Source organism: Tauraco erythrolophus, chromosome 7 (assembly GCF_009769465.1).
Source record: "Tauraco erythrolophus isolate bTauEry1 chromosome 7, bTauEry1.pri, whole genome shotgun sequence".
Classification (NCBI taxonomy): domain Eukaryota; kingdom Metazoa; phylum Chordata; class Aves; order Musophagiformes; family Musophagidae; genus Tauraco; species Tauraco erythrolophus.
Window position 1 is genome coordinate 28,230,074 of NC_141471.1, and position 26,456 is coordinate 28,256,529.

The 26,456-nt window shown below is 40.9% G+C and overlaps 1 protein-coding gene across 4 annotated transcripts in view; it reads left to right on the forward strand.

Annotated features, from left to right (window-relative positions):
* Positions 1–26,456, forward strand: part of DYNC1I1 (dynein cytoplasmic 1 intermediate chain 1) — a 177,262-nt gene that overhangs the window by 106,408 nt on the left and 44,398 nt on the right. For all 4 annotated transcript variants that reach the window (XM_086614292.1, XM_086614294.1, XM_086614293.1 and 1 more), the window contains 2 exons: positions 19,757–19,903; positions 24,122–24,235. In XM_086614292.1, the coding sequence (XP_086470418.1) occupies positions 19,757–19,903; positions 24,122–24,235 (261 nt within the window). The remainder of the gene's footprint in view (positions 1–19,756; positions 19,904–24,121; positions 24,236–26,456) is intronic.

Here is a 26,456-nt window from a genome sequence, read left to right on the forward strand (position 1 = left end):
AGACGATGCAGAAATCTACCAGTGATGATGTTTTTTTCCTAACTCCAATCAGGAAAACATTTGGTTTCAGTCCTCAAATGTGAAGCATGATGTATTCTGTAAATATGAAATTCTTGCCCAATTTAAAGTCATATTTAGGTTGTTGGCTCATTAATACAATGTAGGTGTTAGTAAATTTTATAGCTCTACAATATGTCATGCTACAAATACTGGGTTCGATTTTAGTTAATATGAATTAAGGGAAAAATTACTATCAGCCAAGTGGACTTATTTAATCTACACATTAATTTGTGTGAACTGCCATGTGATCTATCAAATCTTTTCTAAACAAAACAGTCCTACTGGCTTCTACTCTCTCCTTATGTGGAATATTTCTTTTCTTGTATTTGTCTTATTTTTGCCCTTCTTTGGGTTTTTCTATTTCTACTTTACCCAGTGATGTGCTGACACTATTTTAGCTGAGACTCCCACAGATTTTTTCCTTTATAGATCATCATACATCTCTTTACCACAAGGGTAAATGGGAAAACAAGGATGAGTGAAGGATAGGGCAATTTGTTCGTTTATTTTCCTGTGCAAGCAAAAAAATGTTGTTTCAGAAGCAAAATCAAAATGAAAGGGTGATAACATTTGCCAAAGGAATGAATGGTCAATGCTTTCCTTAGATAGTGAAGAATAAATTGAGCATGCAGTTAATACTGCAGAGTGCAGAGTGGGAATGTCTTTGTAGGCAGGAGTCAGGGATGTCCTCTTCCCCCATGCTGGAGCATCACAAACTCTTGGTGTAATCTAGTGCATTCCAAAAACAAAACCCAAGCCTTTCAGAAGTATGAGGCCCTGAGGATGAGTCATCCCTGGTTGGGTTGGCTTGCAGTATCCAGAGAGGGAATGAATTCCAGCAACAACATGGAAATCACATTGACTCTCCGTCAGTTTGGTGGGAGAATTTTAAGCAGTGATTCACACTGCTTCTGCCAGCTACTGTTCGTCTGCGTTTAGGTGGGGGTGGCAAAAATGAAAATAGTATGGCATGGTTATTGATGATATGACTCAACATGAGCTCAATCCTATATCAATTTATGCAATGCACGGGGCTAGCCTTGTATATGAACATTTGTGTACTATGGATTGATAGAGTAGCGTCAATGATATTTCTCAGTCTTACTCTCTTCCTTAGAAAGTGCCTAATTATATTATAATATAATGTATTATATTATATATAGACATATAATATGCATATTATAATATATAATATATATAATATGTCCGTAATGTGTTTTTTCACTGAACAAACAAATTAAAATCTAATTACCCATTAATTATGAGGTTTATTTGTAATGCAATGCCCATTGTTTATGTACTACATGTCATCTCTGCCCATGATGTTGTTTGTGTTTCCTGGTGTTCTGATCTAAGCCTTCTAAGCCAAAGTGACCTGAAGAAGTATCTGAAACTTTGCATCAAAATATCTAGTTGAGTGAGGCAAATGAGCATTCAGACTGTGTTTGCAATAAATTGGCTAGTTGAAGTCTGAGCGACTATACCCTTCCTTTCAGCAGGGCCTGTTAACAGGGGTACAGCACTGCTTTTATACCAAATCTCATAGCTTTTGGGTTAGAGCTGGTCCACGCAGACAGAAGTCACAAGGAAAAGAAATAATCAGTGGATCTAAGGAACTTTAGGGTATTACAAACCATTTCCTTTCTTCTGGAACTGAAGAGGGGTTATTAAAGTTGATTGAGGTATCTGGATCTCAACTTCAACATCCATCATTTCAGGAGAGGAGGGGTGGAAGAACACAGCTAAAGATACTAGTTTCATGCAAATAAACCAAATTGAATGTTACTTTCTGATTTGGAAGACTCTGCATTGTGTTTGGAAAGTTTGATGAATTCTGCTTTACTACACCCAATCTAATGATAGCAGCAACAAAAAAAAATTACTACATTGGCTGCGTTTTGATTTATTGTAGCTTATTTCCTGATGTATTAATTTCCTCTTTCTCAGCTATGTCTTTTCCAAATGCCTCAGAAGGGCAGTGAGAAGTACAAATCTGACACTTAGAAGTAACTTCATTCAGTGTATTTTTAAGGAGTGCACATGTGAAGTAGCTTTTATTTGAGGAAGCAGTAACCATTTAAGAGTTCTTTCAAGGAGTCAGACTGACTTTTAGTATAATCATAAAAAGATTTCAGCAGTATATCACTTTTAATAGCTGCAGCTATTTCTGTCCTTTTCCTAAAATGCCATGCAGTCAGATTTACTTGGTTGGTTCCATCCCTTTACTAAACTGTCAGTTTTTTGTGGTATATAGGACTTGTGTTTTCTATTTTAATTTCAAGAGAAGCTGTCCATGCTTGGAAAATATTGGTGGATTGAGTACAGAAATCAGCCACTCAGCCACACCACAAAATGTTTCATTCTCCCCTAGTTTTTTTGTAGTGGTTTCTATACACGGCCATTAAGTTATGTGTTTGACCACTCTTCGTTGCTTATCCTGGTGTGGTCTTTCCCTTTTCAACTAAATGGATGGAGTCAGAAATGCATATCTTAGAATTAGATGCACTGAGGTAAGTGAAGGGCTGTATTTAGTGGCTGATACTGGCCGGAGTCGCCTTTCTTTTTTCCTGATTTGGTTCCTTTGTTGTTGTCTGCTCTTTCAAAATCAACATAAATTCCTTCAGATGTACTTTTTGCTCCAGCAGCCTGCCTTCTAAAGGTGCTGAGCTCCCAAATCCATGAGACTTGTGTGTGGAGCAGGCTGAGGTAACAGCATGAATGACTAATATCCTCCTTTTCCTCTTGTCCTTGAGTTTCCTTCTCTGTGGCAGCCAGATCAGAGCTCAGTCCCTCCAGAACTTTAAAAGAAAAGAAGTACTACAACAAGTTTAATTGTCAAGAAAATATGGTTGGAATAATCAAAAAATAAATACAATTTTCTCTGATAATTACATTGGTGCTTTTCCACAAAGGCTTCCTCACTTCGTTGCTGCTGAGTTTCAAGTAAGGATTCTTCAGAGCTGTAAAAGAAAGGACAGACCCTAAACTCCCTCCAAGCTTCCCAGAATTTCCTAAGTAAAATCAATCCGAAGAACCAGCAGCATGTCGAGTCCCGGAGCTGACTTGTCTAGTTCTTCAGTTTCTAGTGAGAGGGGGCACCTGCAGTCAGTCTTTAAAGTGCTGCAAATCTCAGAGAAGACATGTGGCTCTGAGCTGACTGCAAATTATCAAAAAAAAAACCCAAAACCCTCCTTTGGAAGAGAAAGTCTTTTCCAACCTGAATTATTCTGTGACCCTATGATCCTAAACATGAATCAGATTCTGCCCATTTTCATGGTAGTTCTCTGGTAAGTGGATCTCTGAATGTTTGCCTGTGGAGATGCTGAGGCAGCTCCCATACTGGAAATGCTCCAGTACTCAGGGACCCAAATTTGTTGCAGAATTTTTGTAACACAAAACAAAATGTTGTAAAATCGAATCAAGTAGGGCTTCTTCAGAGAAAAAGGGGTTGTTTTATTTTCATTTCTGTTTCATTTCCTGCTCTTCATCGTTGGTAGGATCATCTTTGTGGAGCTGCATAGAGTTCTGCTGTGCCTGTTCTCCGGGACACTGTTGCTATTACGTTTGCGACTACGTGGTCATTTGAACACTGCAGTAATTCATGCAGATGCATAGGTGCGCCATTTTAAATTAAAATTTGGGGGAATTTCTGATTATGCCACTGGGGGCGGAGAACAGTTTCAGCTATGGCTTGTGATAGAAGGACATATTCACTCTGTTCTTATTTTAAAACTTTTTTCCTTTGACGTCTTGTGTTTGTCTGGGCTGGAACATAGAAACACAGAACACAGTTTGTGCTCTGAGGATTTCAGTAAACAGGAACCCGTGTCTTGTCTCTTAGGCTTTTGGTTTAGGTGCTTCCTCCTGTTCTCAGCTGATACCAGCTATCTTTTTTTGCTCCTCGTATTGGAGTCTACACCACTTCTAGCCTTTGGTGATTAAAAATAACTATAATTTGGCCTAAGGTTAGTACTCCAATACTTGTGGAGAGATTGTGTGTGAGTCAGTAGAACACCCACACATCCGAAGGCTCAAGGTAGTATTTGGAAAATAGTTTTTGGTGTCTTAGGCGAGAGGAGAGACATGCGTGCAGCAGATTTGTAGAGAGGGCCAAAGAGGACCGAGTATACAAGAGGCAAAGTCTTCTGTCTCCTGGGTATTACTGAACTCAGAGGTATCAATGGGAGAGGACAGAAAAGGCACTGAAAACGTGAAAATGTGTGTTCTGTCTTGGGTGTCACAGCGTCTTACCCAGTCCTGAGATCACCAGTATGAAATGCCCCAAGTCCTGCTTTACTCCTGAAATGCCACAGCTATTAATGTGGCATCTGCCACCATCTGCAGCTCAAGAAAAAGCATGCCATGTTTTCCACAAAGCCTTTCAGTCCTAAAATCCCTTAAAACTGACTTTACTTACACACAAAATCAAATCATGATATTTTTCATAGCAAGAGTGGAAGAAGGAAACCTTCTTCCAGGCAAGACTGGTGAGAAACTAAGCATTGTTATTTAGACTAAAGGGATATCAGTTGGATTCAAGAGTTGTATGTCTTCCCTTGGGTTTACCCGTATCTTTCCCAACCCTTAGCAAAGCTGCTTTTTCCATGATGACTTGGATCTATTGCTCTCTTGTGCAGAACCCTGAAGAGCAACACACCCATCAAAGCCAATGTGTACATTATAACAGCATAATTGTATGCCATATCCCAACAGTCTGTGAAATGACTGCTAATACAAAAGGTGGGTGCAGTTTCCCTCTTAGTAACTAACATTCTGAATTCCTTGAGAACTGTGTTTATACACATAAAGTCTGCTAGCAGCAGAATGCTCCTTTGCTTAGAGCGATGCTTAACAGAGATCATCTTCCTCATTTGAAACCGAGATTTCAATTATGAATCAAAGAATTAGGAATTGACAAATTTGCTTGTCGTGGATAAAAAGTTTTAGGTGCTTCCTGCTTCTAAGCCTTTTTTGGAGGGGGTAGGTTATCATGCATTTAAGTGGTATGCTGTCACTTCTAGCAATAGCATTGTGCTTTCTGTAGGCGTTAAAATAGTGATTTGTAACGAATCTGTACTTTAAGTTGTTGTTTCTCTTCTTAAAGTTCACGTAGTCTTCCTTTCAGACCAAATATAAAGAATATGTTGGCCACTCAATATGGCAGGCATTCTTTTTTTTAATTAAGGTTCTCTGTTTCACTGATGACTTGCATCGTACCTTTCTCAATTACTGGTATCTAATATGCCATATGCAAATAATGCAATTTGGAGAAAAACCTAACCTTTGAATTTTGGAGTTAGACATGCGGTATTTTTAAACTTTAGCTAGCTAAGGAAAAAAAAAGATCTTGGTCAAAAACTATATTTCATAAGAGAAAATTATAGTGATATTGATGGTTTGCCAAAACCTCAAGCAGTGACAAAATCCACAGAGTGTCCTGAAAGAGATGCCTTTGCAAAACCATTCCTTTGCAGATGGCTTAGATTATTGATACTTCTAAACACATGGCATTATTCGTTCGACCCAGTATTTTGAAAAACTCTGCTGATAAAAAATGCAAATTTGTCAAACTATCCCAAAATCTCAGAGAAACAGATCACCAAATCCTGCAATTGTTCCTGAGGGTGTTTTATAGTTTAGTAGTTGTTGATTTGGTTACATTTCAACATGACCTAGTGTAAAATATTTTAAGAAAAAGGGAGGAAGGAAGGGAAAAAAAGAACATAACTTTCCTTTGTTGATGTGAACATTATGTTTTATAGTTTTTCTTGTATATCTGAAACTCCCAGTGCTAAAAGAGTTTTGGGTGAACATGAAATGCAAGAGCAGATGTGAAATCAGTAAGTCACTGGGATCCTTCCACAGAATTTTTTTCCATAAAGGATATAAACCACCATGCAATTCCCTAGCTGCACTGCAAATGCTGGATAAACAGCCACAGACATGACTTTTCTGTTTGGGTTATGTAACTGTTCACAGTGCAAGCTACTTGCAATGGAGAGTACATTTGGTCCAAATTCGAGAAAATTATTTTGCCTCATGATTTTTGTCTCTGTGGGAGCTCTTATGTGAGGAGTGAAGCCCCTTTCTGTGTTACCTGGCACAAAATATAAAACAGCTACTCTTCTAAAGTGCTGTAAAATGCCCGAGAAACCAAGAAATCCATCATTACAGCCGGAGATACAACTGTCCTCTGCCTTAGGTCTAAAATCAACAGTTTTCCACCCTCTCCCCCCACGACTGGATGACTGACAAGTACTCCCCTGAAAAGAACTTTTGTATACAGGCAACATTGATTTAATGATGATTAATGCTTCTTGCTTCCCACAAAGGGAAAGCAGAAGCACGTGCCGACTGGACGAGATTCTGATATTATCCTTGGAAGATGTTTCCCGTGGGGCAGAGAGTCTTCTGGAAAGTGGCAAAGAGGGGAGTTGGTATCAGCCCCCTCAGAGACTGCCCCGTAATTCTTACTGTACGAGCACTACTCTGCATAATGGTATCATACTTGCTGTCACTATAATGATGAGTACAAAGAGTGAGCCTTTGTTAGCAATAAGTGCCTGTATGAAGTCATTTGTAGTGTTTTGCGAAAATTTCGCAATCCATTATATAACCATAATAACAGAAACCGAGTGATGACAAATACCATAGATTTAACTTTCACAAAGCAGATCAATCTGGTGAAATTTTATTAAAACAAGATTGTCTTTATCATGAAAAGTATCAGACAAAAAAAGCTAAAGTACATTTATTTTATCATGAGATGACAAGCAAACATCCTATGTGCAAGAAGCAAGATACTTTTAAAAACATGTCATATTGGAGAGATCAGAGTGTTTTCATTATCTCTACAACAAAATGTGCCAGGGTGCATTAAGATCTATGATTAATTCATTTTGATTGCTCTTATAACAACGTTTAGTATTTTTATAGCTAAGATAAATAAAGATTCCATTTCAGTTCCATATTGTTCATGAACATACACTGAATCACCAGTCATTTCATGTGGAGAAGACGCTTAATGTTTGCTGTCTCATGTTTACATCTGTAAATAAATAGACTAAGCTCCATTTGGACTGAGTTAACAGTGTACAGGAGTTGTGCAGAACTGCTGTTTGCCATGAGTTTTCTAGAGTAAATCCATTCTGCCTGGCAGGATAGTGATGCATTATAGAATGTCCCATCACTGGTGAGAGTCTATGACCCAGGCACGCTGGTTTTTGAGCAAGATGTTGTCCTCTGTTACTCCAGGAGTCAGCAAATGTAAGCTGGCATAACTATGCTGATTTATTGTAACTAAGGCTTTGACCCTGAGACTGAAAAAACACTTGTGTCATTCCTTCCACCTCCACAAGGCTACTCATGGAAAAAATAGCAGAAACCAAAAAGCAGAACCTTGCAGGTGAGACAAGCAGGATGAAAAATTTCAGGAAACTAAGGTTTGTTTGAGTCTATAATAGGAAGTATTCATCTATTCCTGCATGGCCTTAGCTGCTCCCTAATGCTGTATGGGTGCAGAGCCAGCCTATTCACATCAGAATTTGTGCAGTGATTTACTGTAGGAGACACGAATAGTGCAAAAGCAACTCGTGTTCCTGCCCTCATTCTTAAATACAGGCTTGCCTGTGGTATCTTCTGTGTTTCCAACCAGATAGCTGTTTATCTGTGCCTCTCAGGCTCTCAATCCTCATATCTATGTGCAATGTTTAATTAATTTTCAATTATTTCCAATTATATAGTGACACCACTTATAAATGATACATCAGTGAAAGTGATGGATTTGGGCAAATATAATAGCCTGTCAGTCTTCACTAGAAGCGACAATTAAATCAAAAATATAAGAAAAGATTACTGTAATTATTTTGACAGTGAACTGATAGAAGTTTGCCCAAGTGACACAGACTACAGAGCACAAAATGCCAATTGCTTAGAAATGAGTAAAATACGATATACTGTTGTCCCTTTGCTCCCTAGCCTTAACCTGGAAAACCAATCTCCAAGATCAGGCAGAGCTCCATTCAGTCAAAGACTTACAGAGTCTTTAATAAGTAAAGAGGGGTCCACTAAGTAGAGATGCATTCAATTCTGGACTTCCCAGTGCAAGAAAGTCTTGGACATACTGGATTGAGTCCATCAAAGGACCATTAAGATGATCTAGGGACCAGATCTTCTCTCATACGACGAGAGGCTGAGAGAGCTGGGACTGATTAGCCTAGAGAAGAGAAGAGAAGAGAAGAGAAGAGAAGAGAAGAGAAGAGAAGAGAAGAGAAGAGAAGAGAAGAGAAGAGAAGAGAAGAGAAGAGAAGAGAAGAGAAGAGAAGAGAAGAGAAGAGAAGAGAAGAGAAGAGAAGAGAATGCTCAGGGGGATCTTATCCATGTGTATAAATATCTGATTGGGGAGTAAAGAGGATGGAGCCAGGCTCTTCTCAGTGGCACCCAGTGACAGGACAAGAGGCAATGGGTGCAAACCAAAATACAGCAAATCGCATTTAAACATAAGAAAAAAACTAATTTACTGTGAGGGTGACTCACTACTGGCACAGGTTGCCCGCAGAGGTCATGGGGTCTCCATCCAAGAGAGACATAGATTTGTTGGAGCGTGTTCAGAGGAGGGCCACAAAGATGATCCAGGGGCTGGAGCACCTCTGCTACGAGGACAGGTTGCGGGAGCTGGGATTGTTCAGCCTTGAAAAGAGAAGACTTCAGGGGGACCTAATAGCTGCCTTCCCATACCTGAAGGGAACCTACAGGAAGGCTGGGGAGGGACTTTTTACAAGAGTGTCCACTGATAGGACAAGGGGAAATGGGTTTAAATTGAAGGAGAACAGATTTAGATTAGATCTTAGGAAGAAATTCTTCAGTACGAGGGTGGTGAGACTTTGGAATAGATTGCCCAGAGAAGTTGTGGATGCCCCCTCCCTGGAGGTGTTCAAGGCCAGGTTGGACGGAGCCTTGAGTAGCCTGATCTAGTTGAGAGGCAGCCCTGCCCGTGACAGGGAGGTTGGATTAGATGATCTCTAAGGTCCCTTCCAGCCTATGCCATTCTATGATTCTATGATCCATGGAGATATTCAAAACCCAGTGACAGGTAGTCATGAGCAGTCTGCTCCAGCTGACTCTGCTCTGAGCAAGGGGTTGGACTAGACAGTCTCTAGATGTGCCTACCAGCCTTGGCAATTCAGTAAGTCTGTCTCTGACACTTCTTACTCCTTTTCCGTTCCCTGTCTCTGAGGTTATAGAATCATAGAATCATAGAATTGTTAGGGCTGGAAGGGACCTTCAAAGGTCATCTAGTCCAACCCCCCTGCAAGGAACAGGGATATCTCCAACTAGATCAGGTTGCTCAGGGCCTCATCCAACCTGGCCTTGAACGTCTCCAGGGATGGAGCATCCATCACCTCTCTGGGCAACCTGTTCCAGTGTTCTACAACTCTCATGGTAAAAAATTTTTTCCTAATATCCAACCTGAATCTACCTCCCTCTATTTTAAAACCATTACCCCTTGTCCTATCACAACTGGCCCTCCTGAACAGCCTTTCCCCATCTTTCTTGTAGGCCCCCTTGAGGTATGCATAAGTCAACTGAGCTGTGACTGTCTAATTCTACAGAGTCTTCCCGGGACCAGCTGAACATCAGCGCATCCTTCCTTCCTCCCTGAAAGGAGGCCACTGACTCTCAGAAGTCCTGAATCAAGAAACTGGCTGTTTAGGAAAGCACTTACCAATTTGCTTGGTTGTGAGCAGGCTTCTGTCATTGAAATCATGGGCAACTTAGAACAATTACCTACAGTTAAGTTCATGGACTTCCGAGAAAAGATGGACTTAAGTATATAGATAAGTTCTTTCCTCAGCTGAGGCTTTAAACTGTTTTTGGTTTGATATGTTCAATCTTCTGACTGTGCCTGAGTTCTCATGGCCTGTGCATTTATTGTGCGGTTTGGACTGAGTGCTACAATTGAGATTTATTTGCAACTCCCTTATAAGCAGCTGTGACTGCTATTCCCAACTTCACAAGCTGTGCTGTAGATAATTGATCTTGCAGCATCTGTACTGGCTTCTAATTCATCTGTGGCTTCACGTAGTTTATTGATCAAATGCGTGGTTTGGGAACTGCTGCCATAGAAACCACCAAGCTACCACCACAGCTCAAGAACAACTCGTGTTTCTATTCCTGTTCTCCAACTCTGGAATTTGCTATCTCTGTGCGCTCTGTAAAGCCCAACTTTGATGTTTCCAGAATTTGCCATCAAGCCATCATCTGGTTTGCTTTCTCTATGAGGAGAAGAGTGCAGGACACCAGGATGCCAGGCAAACCTAATCCATCCCTCATTCTCTGGAGAATCTCTTCTGCTTTTGCATAGTGCTAGATGGGGACCGCCCTGGATAGGGACTCTTGAGCCTTGCTCCTGAGGCCAGGTCATGGTTCCAGCAGAAAGCAGACTGCTTGGAGAAGAGTTGTGCAGCAGGAAGAAGCTTAAGTTCCTAGACCAATGGCTGGGCCACTTTGTGAGCATGGGGGTGAGATGCCAAGACTGGATCCGTGTTTTGTATCAGATAATATCAGAGAATATGCAAAAGTAATTCAGGAAAAGTGACCAGAACTCATGGACTTCTCCCTCCCAGCCAGGTTCCCACAGCATTTGCTAAATAGAAGTGGCTTCACCTTTGTTGATGCTTTTGCCTGGAGTTGCCTAACTGCAATACATAGAGAGAACTTTGGTGCCTGTGATGTTTTGAGTATATGCTTTTCTCAGGATCTATATTTCATTTTGCAGTACTTAAAATATTCCCCCAAAACAAACCCTGTAGGAATGCAAAGAGATATAATGATGAACATATTGACCAAAACAGGCTAAACTGAACTCTTCCTCCTTTTTACTATGGACTTTAATCTTGTTATCTCTATTCTGCCATCCACATGCATGGATAATAATGCACGGAGATGTAAATAGTGCCTTAAGGCTATGCAGATGGATATGGCTTTTGAAAACTTTTCCTATATTAAATACTCTGCCTCTTTCAGGACCTCTGGCACTGAATGCTGCAATCTCTGCCCTGCTCACCAAAATGAGTGCTAAAGAGAAAAAAAAAGGATTGGGGAAGCATCAGTTTTCATTCTTTATTATATTATCAGCATGTACTTACAGTAGATTTAATATATACACAAAAGATTGTGCATAGGGTATAGTTTTCAAGACTTAGTGCATAGCATTAAGGGTATTTGCTACAGCAATTGTTGATCTCTTAGTTAAACTGTCCCTAAAATTCTGCAGAGACTGTGTCCTTAAGAATATTTCTTTACAGTCTGTAGGGAATGGAGAATTAATCATTTTGATGGAGCTGAAAAGTTGAATTTCAACTCTTTTGTTTCTCTTCAGTTATTGTCCCTTCATAAAATACTGCAGACTGTTCATTGCAATTTATCTTACTGATTTTCTGAGCAATCAAGTAAAACGCAAACACAATTAAGCTAACATGCAGATTGCATGACTACTTCCATGGGAGGGTGGTCACACTAGAGCAAGATGGAGGTCACAGTTTGCTTGAGGTTCTTTATTTGGGGTATCTATCTGAGTTAAACAACCCTTTAATATTACAAGTCTAGTCCAATAAGCCCTTTTCCGACAAAAAAAAAAAAAAGAGTGGCGACAATTTCAACCTGACATTATTTACTGTTGAAAGGAAAACAAATAAATTGTCCATAGCAAACAATGCGCAGGCTGAAAATAGAAGACTCACATCTTGCCCTGAATTAGTAATGAAATACAATTGGGAACTGATTGTCACTGAATCTGAATTTTCACTGCTGGCAGGCCAAAACAGTTAATACATTCATTTATGTTCCAATGATTTTGAGCTAGATTTACGAATGTGGTTAGGTGCCTAAAGATGAGATGCCTTTGAAAAAAATCTGTTACAAACCCGCCATAACAAAGCGGTCTCTGTCCCAAAGAACCTGCAGCTGTAGTTAAGGGTGGTGGCAAGCAGTGACACCGTTACCCACACCGAGCTCGCTGCCTGTCTAGCAGCTCTGGTCCAGAAGCCTTTGGCTAATACTGTGCTGAAACTAGTGAGCCCTGCTGCGTGCAAGTGGAGTGCCAGAGCACGATGCTCAAGCTGATACCTACCATCTGCTCCAACTTCTGGCCAGCCTGTGGTACGAGTGGGGATGGCACAAGGTCTCTGCGCTTCACCCACAAACACATGCTGTAAGGATCCAGGTCTGCAAGGGTGGTGCAGACTCATCACTTCAGGCTTGTGAATAATTTAATCAAAACAATTAAGAGTGCTCTTGTATAACTGTTAGAGTATCTCGTATGACTGTGAGAGCCTAAATAAAACAGGCAAACCAAGGAAGTGCTTGCTTCTCCAACTCGCGAGCACATGGACATTAAGGATTTGACCCTGCAATTGGATAAGCAGCCAGGTCCTAATCTGAGAAAACACAAATTCGGGTACTTAGCATGTAAACAGTTGAGTGAAAAGAAAATTTGATTTTTATATGCTCTTGTCATGAGATTGCTCCTTATTTCTCCAGGCTTTGATTTGCTCATCATCAGTCTAACAAAGAAAGCATGATCTTCAGCAAAGACTGTGTTCTTAGGTTTGCACATATGTGTAGTAATTCAGAGTTACCAAATCAATCGGTTGTTGCAGTCATGGATAAATGCAGGCAGGTTTTCCCCGTATCGCATTTGAGAAGTATCATGTTTCTCTTCTTTTGCAATACAGCAAATAGTTTTGCTGCTTTTCTGAGTCCTCACAACACTACTGAATGAAGAATATTAGCAAATTCACTTTCCAAAAGGGCTGAAGTGCAGATTCCCTTTTGGCAAGGCAGCTTGTGGACTTTCTTCCGATTATTTTATTCTTGTAGTTACATGAGCTGAATTTGCAGTTACAGGGATGAAACTAGAAAGCTTCAGCTTTCTGCTCTGCTTAAAATGAAGGCATGAGGCTGGATATTGCCTTTCTGCAGACTTGGGCAGAGCTCTCTGATCCTGCTGCAATGCTCAGATGTCAGCAGTGAGATGTCAGAGTTACCTACCCTGTAAACTCGGCTAAGAAAGAGCTGCATTTCCTGACGTACTCTTTTCCTTCTTTTTAAGGGCTTAGTACTTTTTCAATAAAAATAAATTTAATTTGTGGCTACATTTCAGCTCCATTGGTTTGATGGTATAAGTGGAGCAATACCAGCTTTGGATTTAGAGCAGTCGTGTGGCTGAGTCTCTCTGTGCAGCTTTCATGTGGTCGGGTGAGACATTCTTAGAATCCTCAAACATTTTTGAAGATCCTAAACTGGAGACATTCACAATTCTTCCCTCCCTTTCTACCATTAATCCTTCATGTTTTAACAAGCACTGAAGTTAATACAGCCTACACTCTTTCCTGTCACACTGGGCCTCCCTCCCTCCTTTCCTTTCTCTTGAATAAAGCAATCTGTTCTTTCCAGTCCATACTCTTGTAAATCAAAGGGATAGATGTCGACACACACCATAACCAAGTATAAACTTCCTTTTTTTAATTAAACAGGATTCTGACATTTGGTTTGAAGAAGTGTTTGCTTAGTTGTATTTATTTTTTTAAATATGTGAAGGATGTCAACTGTTTTTATTTTTAGTAAAGGACGAATTTTGTATGGTACCACAAATAATCTCTGGCACAAAATCTTTCAGATGCTATTTCGTAGCTGAATAGGAAGAGAGTTGGGGCAAGTAATATAGAAGTCCTGGCATTTACAGCTTTTAGAATTAAGAGTTAACCTCTTTGATAAGGGTCTCTGTACACATAAATCATGTTTTAGATACCTTTTCAAATATAATTGGGAAGACCAGTTGTAATTCTGTTGCTATCCTCTCTGCCATTTGCTTATTACTATTAATTATACTTAGACATTTATGTGAAACACAGAAATATCCAGATTCATAATAGCTGATACTAAAAATAAGCAAGACTCTTGGAAGGAACAGTCTCTATTTCAGTGTACAAATCCAGGTATCTCAGTAGCCAGGGCAAAGTCACCCTAGAATTGCCTTTTTCAAGGTATCTCACACCTCTCTTTGTGGTGCAAAAAGTATGTAATAGGACACTAAACCAGAAAAAACAGTGTTCAGATCTGATACCTCTACTTTCCATGCTGATTCTCAGTCCTTGGTGTGGTGGGGAAAAAAGAGCTTTATTTAGCAACTCAGTTGCTGATTTGTTTCTAGATTATTTTAATTCACCTTCACAGTTGAAGTATATCATCCGTGTCTGTTCTGGGGCCACATACAAGTGTGTGTAGCAATGCACACGTGAGGAGATGGTCTCCTGATTGCCTGGCCAGAAGAGGAACTGGGAGTGCTCAGACCCTTTAAATGCTCTTCTTGATAAGTGAGAGCAAAAGGTTATGAGTAAATCATACATGTACTTTTGGCCTTTGTCTTTACTTATTTAATCCTCGTGAGGGCAGACATAGGTGATCAGAGGTCCAGTTCCTATTCTTCAGTTGCTATGGATAAAGGACTATGAGTTTGGCATCTTTTCATGGTTCCAGCTAAGTGGCAGTACCCCAGCTTTGTCTCTCTGCTCTTAGTCCCTCTAGCCAATTCCCTCAAGCATGGAAAAGGATCTGCCTCTTCATCTCAGCTGCAGTGAATTTTACTGCCCGCCGTTGTCTGTGTTAGACTGACCTACAGTAGCGTGCCACAATCCGTAGTGCTTTTTCACATGTGTTTTCTCAGCTAGAAAATCTACCCAGGAGTTTCCTGAGTGCCTGCCGCAACATAACCTGGTATTTTGGAGACTAGAAATGCCTGTGAACTCCTCAAATCGCTTCTTCCCACTGACCAAGTGCTTCTTTGAGATCCATCTGGTGTCAAGTGTAGGCATATGGCACCAGTATGGCAGTGCTGCCGACAAGGGTGGTTTCCTGCCAAGGAGACCTCGCTGAATGGTAGTCATTGCCTATTGAAAATCATTATTGTTTAGCACCCAGGTCTTTGTGAACTTGTTCAGCTGGTGGCTGGGCAGAGTGCCATCCGAATCGACGGACAGCAGCACAGACAGCTGCGCCTCGGGGGCCTTACGCACATCAGATGTGGGTGCTGAGGTCGGGCTCCTTGGCGAGGAGAATCCAAATGGCTGTCTGTCCCGAGCATCTGTATCTGTGGTCGAAGGGATATGCCATCATTCATCCAAATCTGGGCCGGATTAAGCTTCTAAAATACAAACCAGCTCCGCCAGCCACTTGAAGAGGGCTCGGGGGCTGTTTGAGCCGAGTGCCTCAGCAGGGAGGGAGGAGGGAGGCGGGAGGAGGCAGAGGCGGCTGAGCAAAGTAGTGCTTCTCTGCATGGGCTGGAACCACCTGCCAAAACAGGGGCCGGGGGTGCTGCCTTCGTCCCTCCGGCCGCCGGCCTCTCCGAGGGCTGGGCAGCACCTGTGTTTCCGAGGCCAGCCCTCTCTGCTGTGACAAGAGCACGGACATTTCATGCTTTGTTTCATTACATTCTCAGCGCAGTTCTTGGTGCTACAGCTGGGAACAGAAGCTTTAGCCCTTGAGGAGTGGAATTGCCCGTTTGCTGGACAAAAGTCTCAGTTTTGTCAGCCTGAGCCTGGCTCTCCCTTTTGCCTGGGCAGTGGTCCTACCTGGAGCTTGTTCAGTCTCGCTCAGCTGCCCCTGCCAGAGCTGCTCACTTCCACGGGCAGGCAAAGCATGGCATGCACAGGGGTGAGGCAGCAGCACCAGCATGGTGGCACCCACCAGAAAGCCATCACAAAGATAAAGGAGTAGAAAATCTGTGTGGAAGATCTCAAAGCCAGAAGTACCAGAAATACTTTAGCAGGGTTGCTGAGAAAGCTAAGGAAGACAGAGATAGCTAAATTGGACGAAGGGTAATGGCTTTAAACTGAAAGAGGGGAGATTTAGATTAGATGTAAGGAAGAAATTCTTCATGCTGAGGGTGGTGAAGCAGTGGAGCAGGTTGCCCAGAGAAATTGTGGATGCTCATCCCTGGAAGTGTCCAAGGCCAGGTTGGATGAAGCTTTGAGCAATGTAATGTAGTAGGTGTCCCTGCCCATGGCAGGGGAGTTGGAACTAGATGATCTCGAAGGTCCCTTCCAACCCAAACCATTCTATGATTCTAAATCCGGTAGAGTGTATTTGCACAGAGTGAGAAAACATCAGAGCATTAAGCTAAAGTGAATAATGAACTGATTCACTGCACAGAGCAATTCAGAGAAATGAAGGTGACTGAACACTGAGGGTTGCCTGGTTCTTGCAGGTCCCAAAGACATGCAGACACAGATGCTCTGTGTCACCCATAAAAAGATAATGCTGGGAACCTTTTATTCTAAATGCTGCTTTTAAACTGTGGACACTGAACTCCCTGTGGAAGCACCTTCTGACATGATCCCTCTTACATTTGTTTATGCGCTGTTGCCGTATGCTAGGAAACTAGCTGCTTCTGTCCTCTGCAACGGGTAACTGAACACCAACAGCAGATGAAATATGCCTGACTGAAAAACTGGGAAACTACCATTCTTACTGGAAAGTGCTGTGAGATTTCCCTAGGAAGGTGTGGTGGAAGTGCAAAGAGTGATACACTGTTATTTTAAAACCTGACCATGCTCTGGTTCCTCCCCTTTGAAGTCAGTGGCAAAACTCTGTTTTAGAGGAGCAAGACCGCTTGAATCGGCAAAGGAGAGGCAGCCTGGGGGCAGAAAAGACTTACAGGGAATGGTTTCTGCTGCACTCTGTGAACACAGAGCTGTTCAGACAGACTGGAGACCTGTCTGCTGCTCTCTCCCATTAAGGCTAAGAAATGAATGCTTTTAAAGTTGTTAAATGAATGGGCTGGATCTTACAGCCTTTACTCATCTGAGTACTGCCATTAACTTTAAGAAAATAATCACTTTATTAAGTGCTATGGAGTGGAGTCCTTAAATTGTTAAATTCTAATATTTGACAGAAGGTTTTCCTCAGTAGAAAAATAATATTGACATAATTAAAAGGATGTGAACATTTCATCAGTTGAAGAATGCAAGTTACTCTGGAGCAAGACGTAGAACTAGAAGCAGCACAGAGGGCTTAAGACCATGTCACGTCTGTAGGTTATTTTTGAACTTTATGAAAAACACACTTCAGCAGTTTATATCCTGACCATTCAACTGTATTCTGGGATTCTGAATTCAAGAACATGCTAACCATGAAAACACAACATTTAAAAATACACTGTCCACTTGGCTTCTTCACCCTGCTTCAGAGTCTCCCAAGTTTGTTTCGGACAAACTGAGAACTTTGTTGTGGAGTGACTGTTTGAATTGGGGTTTCTTAAAATACATGTGGAGCCTTGTAGCTGCTGCGGGGTGTACACAGCGGTGGAGCCGTACTATTTTAAAATCATCTGGCTATTTCACTTCATGTAAGAATATCTGTCAGCTTAGTTATGAGGAATGAGAGGGGTTGATTAAAACAACTCATGAAGCCATTAAACAAAGAGATAAAATGTAGAACATGTGCTGTAGAGTCGTTTTAATTATAATGTATAGGGGATCTGTGGAAACTGGATGGCAGCTGCGTTTTAGCTGTTTTAAGCCTCTCTCAGCAATACTGATGTCCTTTTACTCAGAGGTGCGTTTCCTTATCTGTAAAGCTAATAGATCCTTTGGAAATGGTGTTTGGAAGCTATGTTTTGCTGCTGTGATTGACCATAGTGTAATTACTATACTCTAGCACTTAGATAGATAGGGACTAAAATAGGCAATTATGCATACTAATCATCTAGTCATTAAATACTGGACTATATGACATCAGAGAAACATATGCAAAAGCTTTAGTCAAGAAGGGAAGGGATCAACGATGTCAAGTGAACAACCACAAGAATCCAGAGAGGATGGGGAATTAAAAAGGTAGTAGCATCTTATTTCATTGTCTTGGCGATCCTACCAGGTCAAAAAACCAGTATCACGTACATTGCTGTATGCTATAAGTATGTCTACTAAATTAATTTAGCATATAATCTGGATTTGAACAATAGATATCAGGCAGCTACATGAATTCAGTAAAAACTATTTAAATTTCACATTTTGCTTTCTTCCTATTAACCTAATTATAGACATCAAGAGTTAGCATAATTAATTCTAGCCCTATCAGAAGGGATTTTAAATCTCTGGTGTAAGGGTCCAAAGCATTTTCTAGCCGTTAGAAATCAGGATACGGAGCAGTAAGAAAAGACAACACATCTGCCCACATCAAAGTTTTTACAACTCTATCCACCCCTGCCAGAGACAGATTTGTCAGCTAGGTAGACATTGGGTCTAGTTCAATTTGGCAGCTTCTGTGTTCCCAATTCAACAGAGTTTACTTAAGTGTCTGCAATGCTTTTTATGCAACTGAAATATGGTAATTTAGTTAACCCTTGGTCATCAAGTAAAATGGGTTCACATGTAGGAACATCAACACTTCGAAATATCCAGTCGTTAAACTATAACAAAGATTTGTTACCAAAACTCATTGGAAACAGGCAGAAAATGAATTTTTAAGAATGCAACCACTCACAGTGAATTTAACTTTCTGACTGTAATTTAACTTTCTTTCTTTCTGTAACTGCCGCAGCAGTTCAAGTGTTGCTCTGTGGCTTGTAAGCATCACTAAAACTGCCCATAAAAAAAATGACATTTGCTTCTGTTTGCAAACTGTCTTTATTAGTATGTGAATTCTCCAGGAATTATATGAATGCTGTAACTTTCGTTTTCCAATTTGCATAAAACAAAGGCATAACATCCAGGACCAATTACACAAAAATGGGAAATAATTCCTTAGAAAGAGGATGGAGGACTTGAAGGAGTTACGGCTTGTTGCTCTTGGCTGTAGCTTGTTGGCACATGAAGGTTCTGGGGGTTGTTCCCTTGAGGACTTCAGATGTTGTATGTTATTTTAAAGAGACTGGAAGGCAGTAGTTGAGATAGATAACCATCTCCATACTGGCTTGTGGGGCACTCTACCACATAGCCAGGGCAACGGTTATACTAGTCTGACTCCTCAGCATCCCAGCTAAAAAAAAGTACAAAGGCAACCCAGCTGTCATTAAAATGATGAAAAACTCATTTCTGCTCAAACAGTGTAAGGGAAAGTGTGATTCCCTCTGCTATTAGAAGAGGACGTCTCTATAGCAGAGAAATCGGTCATTGATCCAACAATGACATGTGGCTTGTCAGCTGATGCTCTCAAGGCAGCACACCTTGAGGTACACTTTGGAGGACCTCTTACAAACTCACCTCAAATTGTTTGAGAGTTAAAAGCTAGAGGAGCAACAGGGGAAGAGCTTTACCCTATGGGAAACCATGGACCAGGATGCCAACCACTGTTTGACTGGCATCTTGTTACTTGAAGTTCTTGCTTTTGGAAATGAAATTAAGCATTTTCCCATCACTATCATGGAGACAGTATCTCAGATTTTTAGCATCATGCCAAGACTCACCCTATGGTACATACTTTCCTTAGGATCAATGGAACTACAGCTTTTAGGTTCAAAATTAGCTCTTTGCATGTGTCCTGTTGGCTTTATCAGAATTATTGGTGTGCAAGGAATATGAATAGAGCTCATACACTGATTTCTAGAATACAAAATGCTAATTACAACATGCTTCCTTAAGGAGAGAACTGAAAATGACTAACCATGTAACCCCTCTCTTGTCTACCTGTTTTACTCCAGTCCTCTGTGATGTCTGTCTGTTTTGCTCGCTTTCACCCAAACTTGGTCGTTGGTGGAACATACTCTGGCCAAATTGTCTTGTGGGATAATCGCAGTCACAGGCGGACTCCAGTTCAGAGAACTCCCTTATCTGCTGCTGCTCACACGGTAAGGATAAAAATTATCTCATCCTTTCCTTAGAGGAAATGGTCAGCAGGGAAGTGGAGCTGTCTAGTTGTGTCTACCATGCTAGCTGCCACACAGATGAAAAGAAAAGTATGGCCCTTGAAGGGAAGAAAATTGATAAGAGAAATGTACAACGACCTCTTGTAAGTGTTTAACTATCACACTTCATATGGTCAGGTCAGGAGATTATTTCCCTTTTCAAGGAAGAGGACAAGATCGGTTTCAACACTTGAGTGAGGCACCTTTGTGCCATCACAGTGGCACTGTGACTCTTGCTCTCTCTCCATTGCCTTTACAAGAGAGCCAGGTCACTGTGAGGTCTGTGTGTCTGTCAGGCCAGCATGGCAGGCAATTTCAGTCATTTACTGTGGTATTGCTGTACACGAGTTTGTTTTTTGTACCAAATTAGGCACCTCTGGTGGTCTCAATGGAGTCCTCTATGCAGACACTGGTGCCCCTGAAGAGTGTGAGGCACTTTGCTTGTTTCCAATAGAGAAATGCATAAATGTCTGTCACGATCTCCTACTCGAGGCAGGGCAGATGATACTTCAGATAGGGCAGAGCTCACACAGCGAGGAAGAGTCTGTTTCAACAGAATGCTGTGGAAAAGCATTTTGCTAACACGCAAAGATACCTGCAGATATAGTGATGGTGGCACAGGGCTCTGGTGATGTCTGAGAGATATACAGGCAGAGCAGTAACACAAAATGCCTGAGAGGGAAAAGAGTTCCTTTGTGATACAAAGATGATGTCTGTGGTGGAAGACTTGCTTACATTGCAAGGTACCCATACTGTGCTGGAGGAAGAGACAAGCCTGGATTGCCTGCTAAAGTGTCCTCAATTTGCAATGGTGCTGACCTCCAGTCCGTCCTGCACTAAGACGTTGCACATTCTTGAGCATTCCTCTTCCAGAGTTTGGGCTCAGGCAGCTTTTTCATATGAGCTGGAAGGTGTACTCTGTGGATGGTAAACATTCCTCTTCTTGGGAGTGGGTTTAGGACCATTCCCGAGTAGGAAATAGAATAGAAAATACAGGCTGAAAGGAGGAGAAAAATGTATAAGAATGCAGAAAAATGTAGATTTCCTGAAACATAAGAAGCTGAACTACAACAAAGCACTCTGAGAGATAAGATAATCTTGTTCTAGCAGAGCAAAGGATCAGACAAAGTGATAGGTCTTTTGCACTGCCAGCTTTTACAATTCTGCAATGCTTATCTTTGGAATGTGCAGATCAAGGTTCAGCTTTTAGTTGGCTGATGATATAATCTCTGGAGTTAAAAGACAACATCTAGAAGCCATGCCATGTGAAATAATGCAAAAGATTCAGCATCAGGGCAGTATTATGATGGCAAATCTATTAAAAAATGACAGGTGTGCAGACACGCTTAGCGGGCCAGGTAGTACAAATATTGTTCCCTAAATTTCCACTATCATGAATGTTCATGTAATAATCTAATGATCTGTGCCATGGGTTGCAACTTCAACATTGCTTTTCATTTCCCTAATGTTTTTGCTCATTTTGTCGCCAGTAATGTTGTTCAATCTGCATGAAAAGAAACAGTCTCTCTTGGAAGTGCAATTTAGAGATGTAGCAGACCAGAAAACTAGTGACAAGAAGCTGACTATCACTGAAAATTGAACAACTGGGACTCAAAATCTAGTGGAAAATAAAAGATTAATGGGAAGTAATTTGTTTACACTCCAAAAACCTTTAAGACAAAATTGTACCTCCTGGAATTGTATATTAAACTAGTTTTATTATTGCAATAGAACAATATGTGATGTTTTGCTTTTGACAAATATAAACAAATGACTTTCAGTTCTGGATGGGCACTTTATGTGCTGTCATGGATTGGTATAAATAAGTGTTTACACAGTCTAACATGAGGAAGCATGTTGTTTCTAAGCAGCAATCAGATTTTACAATGAAAGAGTGCTTGCTTTATGTTCTTATATAGGAATCACTTACATAAACTGTAAACAAAGTCTTGGATGCAAAAGGCTGGCTTGAATCCTCACTGCCAAGAAAAGAAAAAAGGATTAAATTAAGACAACTCTACTGTAGCAATGTTACTTTATGTACTGCTAGATACGTGAGTTGAACAGTAATTTTTTAATTGGAACTTATGCCATATGTGAAAAAAAGAATTTTATCTTTTCTTTCTCTCGCTTTGTTTATTTGAAACAGATAGAGGGTGTTGTTATCCCTGATTTAAACCTTCCTGAAGCTTAGTGTCACTGATTGCCGCCTGGATTCACCAGGAAAGAGATTTCTACCCACAGCTTACTCACTAATTTCCTTTCACACCCACCACACATCTGCACTTGGGACAACAGGAAATTTTAATTAAGACAAAACCCTTTTGCATGATGATTTCATTTCCAAAATAAATAAAAGCAAGCTGGCAGCGATCCTTTGAAAGGAAGGAGCCTGTTTAGACTTTCTGTTTTGTACAGTCGGTTGTCTTTTTCATCCATTTTCCTTATGTCTTTTCATTTCTGCCATGAGTTTTATTGCGCATGAAATTGATGGCTGGTAACCCTGATGAAAGCCAGACCTGGCATGCTGAGGTGCTGCTGGAACGGCGTGGCTCGCTCTCTCCCTTCCCCCGAAATATTCTAGATACTCTACTGCTTGCTTTAGCTTCCTCCTACCCACTCTGACCATGTCCACTTGGACTACTGGAGGTCAAACACCCATTAAAAAATAGGTCTATGCTTATTTCACACATCAGTATGTGCTAATCGTGTTTAGTACTGGAGTCATTAGCTCACCACTAAGCAGCAAGAAGGTCCATCATTTGAGGGTAATAATGTGAAACACATTAGGAACAGATTAGGGTCCATTTGATGATGGGGGAAACCAGGTGCCTGCCAGTCTTGAGAGAAAGAGAAAAATCAGCATCAGAATGGACCTTGTGACTTACTGGTGTGTACAGGTGTCCTCTGAGCACAAGGTACCATTCAGCAGCAATGGCTGAGTCCATCCTCAGTGTGTGTACACAGACGCTGTGCGTTCAGATTCTGCCCTTTTTGCACTGAGGGAGGGGGGCATTTACTGAGCCCCCTCAGATATCAAACCTGAGAGCTAGCCAGTGCTCTGAAGATTTCTGCCTTTCCCTACTGACTGGGTCAGTGACCTGCAGCTGGATCTTAGAGTCTAAAATAAGTGGTAGTTCTGTCATTCCTTTCAGCAGGAACAAAATGCTAGGTTTCTAACCCTACATGGAGTTGGCTTAGGAGCTCTACAGGGATCTCTTGTAAGTTGGTCCTAATTTTCTTTAAATAAGGAAAGTATTAGTGAAAAGTATTTTTTCTTCCTGGAGACACAGGTCTTCTATTCATTGGCAAAAGAAGCAGAGAAATAGTTTTTCTTTGCTTGACTTGTGTGTATGTCTTACCCTTAATTCAGTGGTATCACTTGTACTGGTCAAAGGAAATTAAATCTTGTTGTTTGGTCTGACTGATTTTTCACTCTGGAGATTGCTGAAGGTGAACCATCTCTCATACGTCACCATCAAATATCAGATGACACTTCAGGCTCAAGATGTTGCCGGGTTCCTTGGAAAAGGAATAGGCCAAGTTTCATTAATGCATATTAAGTGGAATTCAACCTTCATGGAATGACTATACTATGGTGAACCAGGTGTAAAACCCTATATTTAGACACTCCACATTTATAATGACAGATCTGAAAAGGTATATTGACCAGTGCTTGTTCATGTTTTTCTACTGCAGTGCATTTGCATTTGCACATATTTAGCATGCAAGCCAAATTCCGGGAAAGTTCAAACTTTATGCAGCTGTTTTCTTGAATAAAGTTTTCATTTTGATTCCATTTGGACCATTTGCCTCTTTCTGCTGGTTATTTTCGGTGTCAAAAGCCATCAGTAGAATGATACATGTCCCTGTGGGTGAAATCTCATCCACATAATTCAGTATTTTCACAGCATTACTCAGCTGGGTTGTTTTATTATGAGGAAAATGAAACTTTGAAAACATTTCCACCTCCATAACCTACCTCTTAAAATTTAAAATAAAAACCCCAAATAATTTCTGTCTGGCAAAAGCTAGGTCCTGTATTTTCCAGGCATTATGTGACTACTTAATCATTCTTTAAAATAACATATGAGACAGTAGAAATTTGTTCATGAAGACGCGAGAACGGCTCTCTGATTTCCAGTGTTAATGTGTTTTCAGCATCCTGTGTATTGTGTGAATGTAGTTGGAACACAGAATGCACACAATCTCATTACCGTCTCTACGGATGGCAAAATGTGCTCCTGGAGCCTGGACATGCTCTCAACTCCACAGGTGGGTTTGTTTTCACCTATACAGGGGAAAAAAAGCACCTTCGGTAGAGCAGGATACTTGCTTAATGGAACATAGTTCCTAAAAGCCAAAACCTCACGTCCTATACAAACTAAAACCGATGGATGCACTTGAAAGAGTACAGCTTGCTTCCAGCAGTCTCCGCTAAGAGCCAAAACCCATTTCCTTTACCACAAATCATGTAATTATTGTAATACGTTAATACATAGGTCAGTTTCAAGTGAAAATGAAATAATCCATTTTAAAGCACGGTAATTACAGAAGTCGCCTGTGGTATGAATTGTACTTACTCTACAGCATTGTTTAACAAACACAGACTAGATGGCACTGCTGCCGAACACACCCTCGGCACTACGGGTTTCCAAGGCACACAGTCACAAAGCTGATTTTGCTGCCTGCCTTCAGTAGCCAAAGGAACAAACAATGCAAATCAAAAGTTTTAGAACTAATTTCCCCCCTCTGGAATGTTTGCAACTATTGTCTTCCCCCCCCGCCTCCTCTCCTTTGTATAAGAAGAGAAAGGAAATCCAGGAAAATTGTCCAAACCACTAGTGATTATAATAATGGAAACTAAACAAAGAAGCTGATGCTGAAAAAAGGTCTATGGAAAGCATCTTTTAAGTGTTATCTTCTGGAGTAGTACATTTTCTGTTCTGACACATCACTCATTTTTTATACATAATCTCTTAGAAAAAAATACTTCAGTATCGTTTTTGCTAAACATCATGGGATCTGATCATGTTTCAAAATGCTGCATGGAAACTCCTCTTAATGATTCCATTAATCATGTATTAATATGCAATTACTATTGAATTATTCGATGATCTCTAAGGTCTTTTCCAACCTAGAAATCTATGAATCTATGAATCTATGAATCTATGAATCTATTTGCCTTTCATTGTTGATACAAGAGGTGGGACTCCTCTATCCTAACCTTAGCCATCTAAAAGTTAGGTCCGTGTCAAGTCTAAGCTAGTCATTTGAGTTCCCTTTGAAGTTAATATCCCATTCAGTGTGATATACCATTTCAGATACCCTAGGGTATAGAACTGTGAAATCTTAGGATAGAGCTTAGGATAGGGGCTTCTGGAAGTCATCTCGTCTAATCCTCCAGTCAGAGTGAGGCCAACTTCCAAGCTGGATCATGTTGCTCATGCTCATCTGAGACAAGAGTATGGATCTGGTAGATTTGTCCTAGGACTATGAGAAACCAATACTCTTCTGGAATAGACGTGGAGGCATCTAAAACGACACCTATGTTCAGGCATCTGAATCCCTTCCCCAGTTTCCCATTTAAACATCAAAAAGATAAATCCCACCCTTATGTATTCACTTACTGGAATACTAAATTCTGAAGCAGTGATTTGTGAACATCTCTGTTCCAGTACTTCATCACTCAGATGGAATTTTCCCGCTCCAAAACTGCCTTTCAACAAGAAGGGGAACACACCCCACATTATGCTGAAGTTTGGCACATGGCTCATGGTGATCTAGAAAAGAAAGGCACAGGACTTGATGTCAAGCTACATGCCATAGCTTTAAGCTGGGAGGAGTAGAGTGTTGCTGATGTGTGTCAGTCTGAAACTCTCCAAAGCCACACAACCAGAGCACTCAAGTACAGCCATGGTGTAGGCACTGGGAGGAGAAAGTCCACCACAGTATCTGGCCGTGTCTCCACAGAGACACTAAATAATGATCTCACCCCAGTGAAGAGAAGATTTTCACAGAAATATATGGTCCACAGGTGCTCTGCCAATGCATTTTCCAGGTCTTGTTTTGCCTTTTTAATAGAACCAAATGTATTTCAAAGAAAAGTGAAAATCAAGCAGAAGTATTTCTCTATGGATTTGCAGTCCTCTCCTCTCACAAGGACACCCACTTTCTTTAGCTACAGAAAAATCCCTTCTGAGAAGAACACTACAGGCTTCAGCACTAGAAGAATAGTAGCTTGGGCATTTTAAACATAGAAAACATACCCACTCAAATAGGTAAAAATGAAAATTGCTAAATCATTCAGCCCCTTTGGGGATTCTTGGGTTACACCATTCAGGCTGCACAACCAAAAAGTTTAGAGTTGTGCAAAATCTGCTCAAAGCGTATGCGTCTTGCTATGGCCACAAACTGTTCATGCTGGTTGTACTTGCAATAGCAAAAATGAGCATGCTGATTTACTTTGAATAGCTACCAAAATAGAAAAAGAAAA